Below are 1,672 nucleotides of genomic sequence, written 5' to 3'. Positions count from 1 at the left end.
ACAATGTGGGAGTATCGCTTGATGGAGACAATCCACGAGATGTAGGAGATGCACCATGCTCCAAAAGACCTATCTCTCCGTCCAAGTGGATAGCCAAAGGAGGTTGAAGGTGTGATGTATGATTGTGTGTGCGCGCGCGCGCGAGAGAGAGAGAGAGGGGGGGGGAGATACCCGGTCAGACAACGAGAGTAGCTTTTTACTCCTTTTTTTTTGTAGTGCCAGGCCTTCTATCCATTTTCTCACATGCGGGATGCGGTGAGAGAGGAGAGAGAACAGAGCCCAATGGTATCTATCTTATAGCCAAGGCGTAGCACTTTTATAATAAAACTTCTACCCTTACCCTACCGGCACAAGCCACAGCGATGGTGAGAGAAATCGCGCTACACCCGGCGAGCGAGATGGCCACAGATGCAGACACGCTTGACAGGAGGGAAGTGAAACGCGTGCCTGTGCCAGACAATCTTGAGAAGGGCTTAAAGGTTTGGCTGATGGATGCGCTTTCTGTGGAGTATGTGTATGTGGAACCATTCAGGGCATGGTGTCCAATTGCATTCGGGGATTGGTGTCCAATTGCAGTTTTAAATAGTGTACGTCGGTTGCCCAACGTCGTGCACGCTCGCTTATTTGACGAACCAGGAGGTATGTATGGTGCCTAGGTTCTGTCTGTCTGTGTCTGTGAGTAGGGCTTTGGAGATTGGAACTCAACTGTTATCTTGCTTCATTCTCTATTTTCAGGCCCACCCAAAAAGCAGCGGATGCAACCAGCTGCTTCAGATGCCAGAGGTAAGCCGACTGACTGGAGGTAGGCAAAGATTTCTGACCCCTGCTCTCTGATTTTTTCTCTTTTTCATGCCCTTTCAGAAAGGGCGTTTAAGCTGGAATACCAGAACTCGGACAATGTCTCCACTATGTATCGAGCTTTGACATGCATAATGCAAAAGGGTGGCTATGCTCCGAGTGCTGGCCTTTTCCAGTCTAGTGGCTGGGGGAAGAGCAGGCTGGTATGCGAATTGTGGAAGAAGGATGTATGGGTGGTTTATTGTTCGTTTGCGGGCGGGAGTGGCTATCCCAAGAGCTCTTGGATTGCAAAGTGGTTCTGTGAGCAAGCTATGAAGCATCTTGGCAGCGATGAGAGCCTACAAGGGCAACTAGCGTGCATGAATTTTACTTTGGCTTACTTCATCGCATGCATTCGTATAATTTGAAAAAAAATAGTTTTGTTTGGCAATGGGTTGATGTAAAGGCTTCCAAACTTGTTATTTTCATGTGTAAATAGGGGTAGTTTTAAATATCTTTGAATTATGAATTTGGAAAAAAAATTGCTTTTGTGCGTCGAGATTATATAGATACATAAAATTATAGAATTATATTTGAAGTTTGAATGTGCACATCGAATAAAGAATTAAGACATTTGAATTAAAATGAGAACATGGCTTGATCAAATAAGTAATCATAGAGAAACAAAGTTTGTGCTAGACCTTTTTTTTGCATTGGTGGCCAACACACACATTTGCCCCTTGGTCAAACACATTTTCAATGCGACATTTTCTTTATTATTCCTCTAGAAGTAGTCTATTTTTGTCATCTTAATTGTTAGTGATAATAGTTTTTACTACATGAATTGAAAATTTTAGCTTTTTCAATGGTTTTAATAAATAAAATGAGTTTTTGA

The 1,672-nt window shown here is 43.2% G+C and overlaps 1 protein-coding gene across 1 annotated transcript; it reads left to right on the top strand.

Moving 5' to 3' along the window:
* Window positions 1-224: 224 nt before the first annotated feature.
* Window positions 225-1,205, top strand: LOC147607606 (uncharacterized). The gene is made up of 3 exons (XM_086790784.1): window positions 225-639; window positions 736-783; window positions 862-1,205. The coding sequence occupies exons 1-3, from the start codon at window positions 363-365 to the stop codon at window positions 1,203-1,205; spliced, it is 669 nt and encodes a 222-aa protein (XP_086646910.1). The 5' UTR covers window positions 225-362.
* The last annotated feature ends 467 nt before the right edge of the window (window positions 1,206-1,672 follow it).

This window comes from Cibotium barometz, chromosome 55, assembly GCF_041138505.1.
Source record: "Cibotium barometz isolate CiBa-2024 chromosome 55, ASM4113850v1, whole genome shotgun sequence".
Taxonomy (NCBI): Eukaryota; Viridiplantae; Streptophyta; class Polypodiopsida; order Cyatheales; family Cibotiaceae; genus Cibotium; species Cibotium barometz.
Note: the sequence above shows the minus strand (reverse complement) of the source record. Positions and strands in the feature narration are given on the sequence as shown.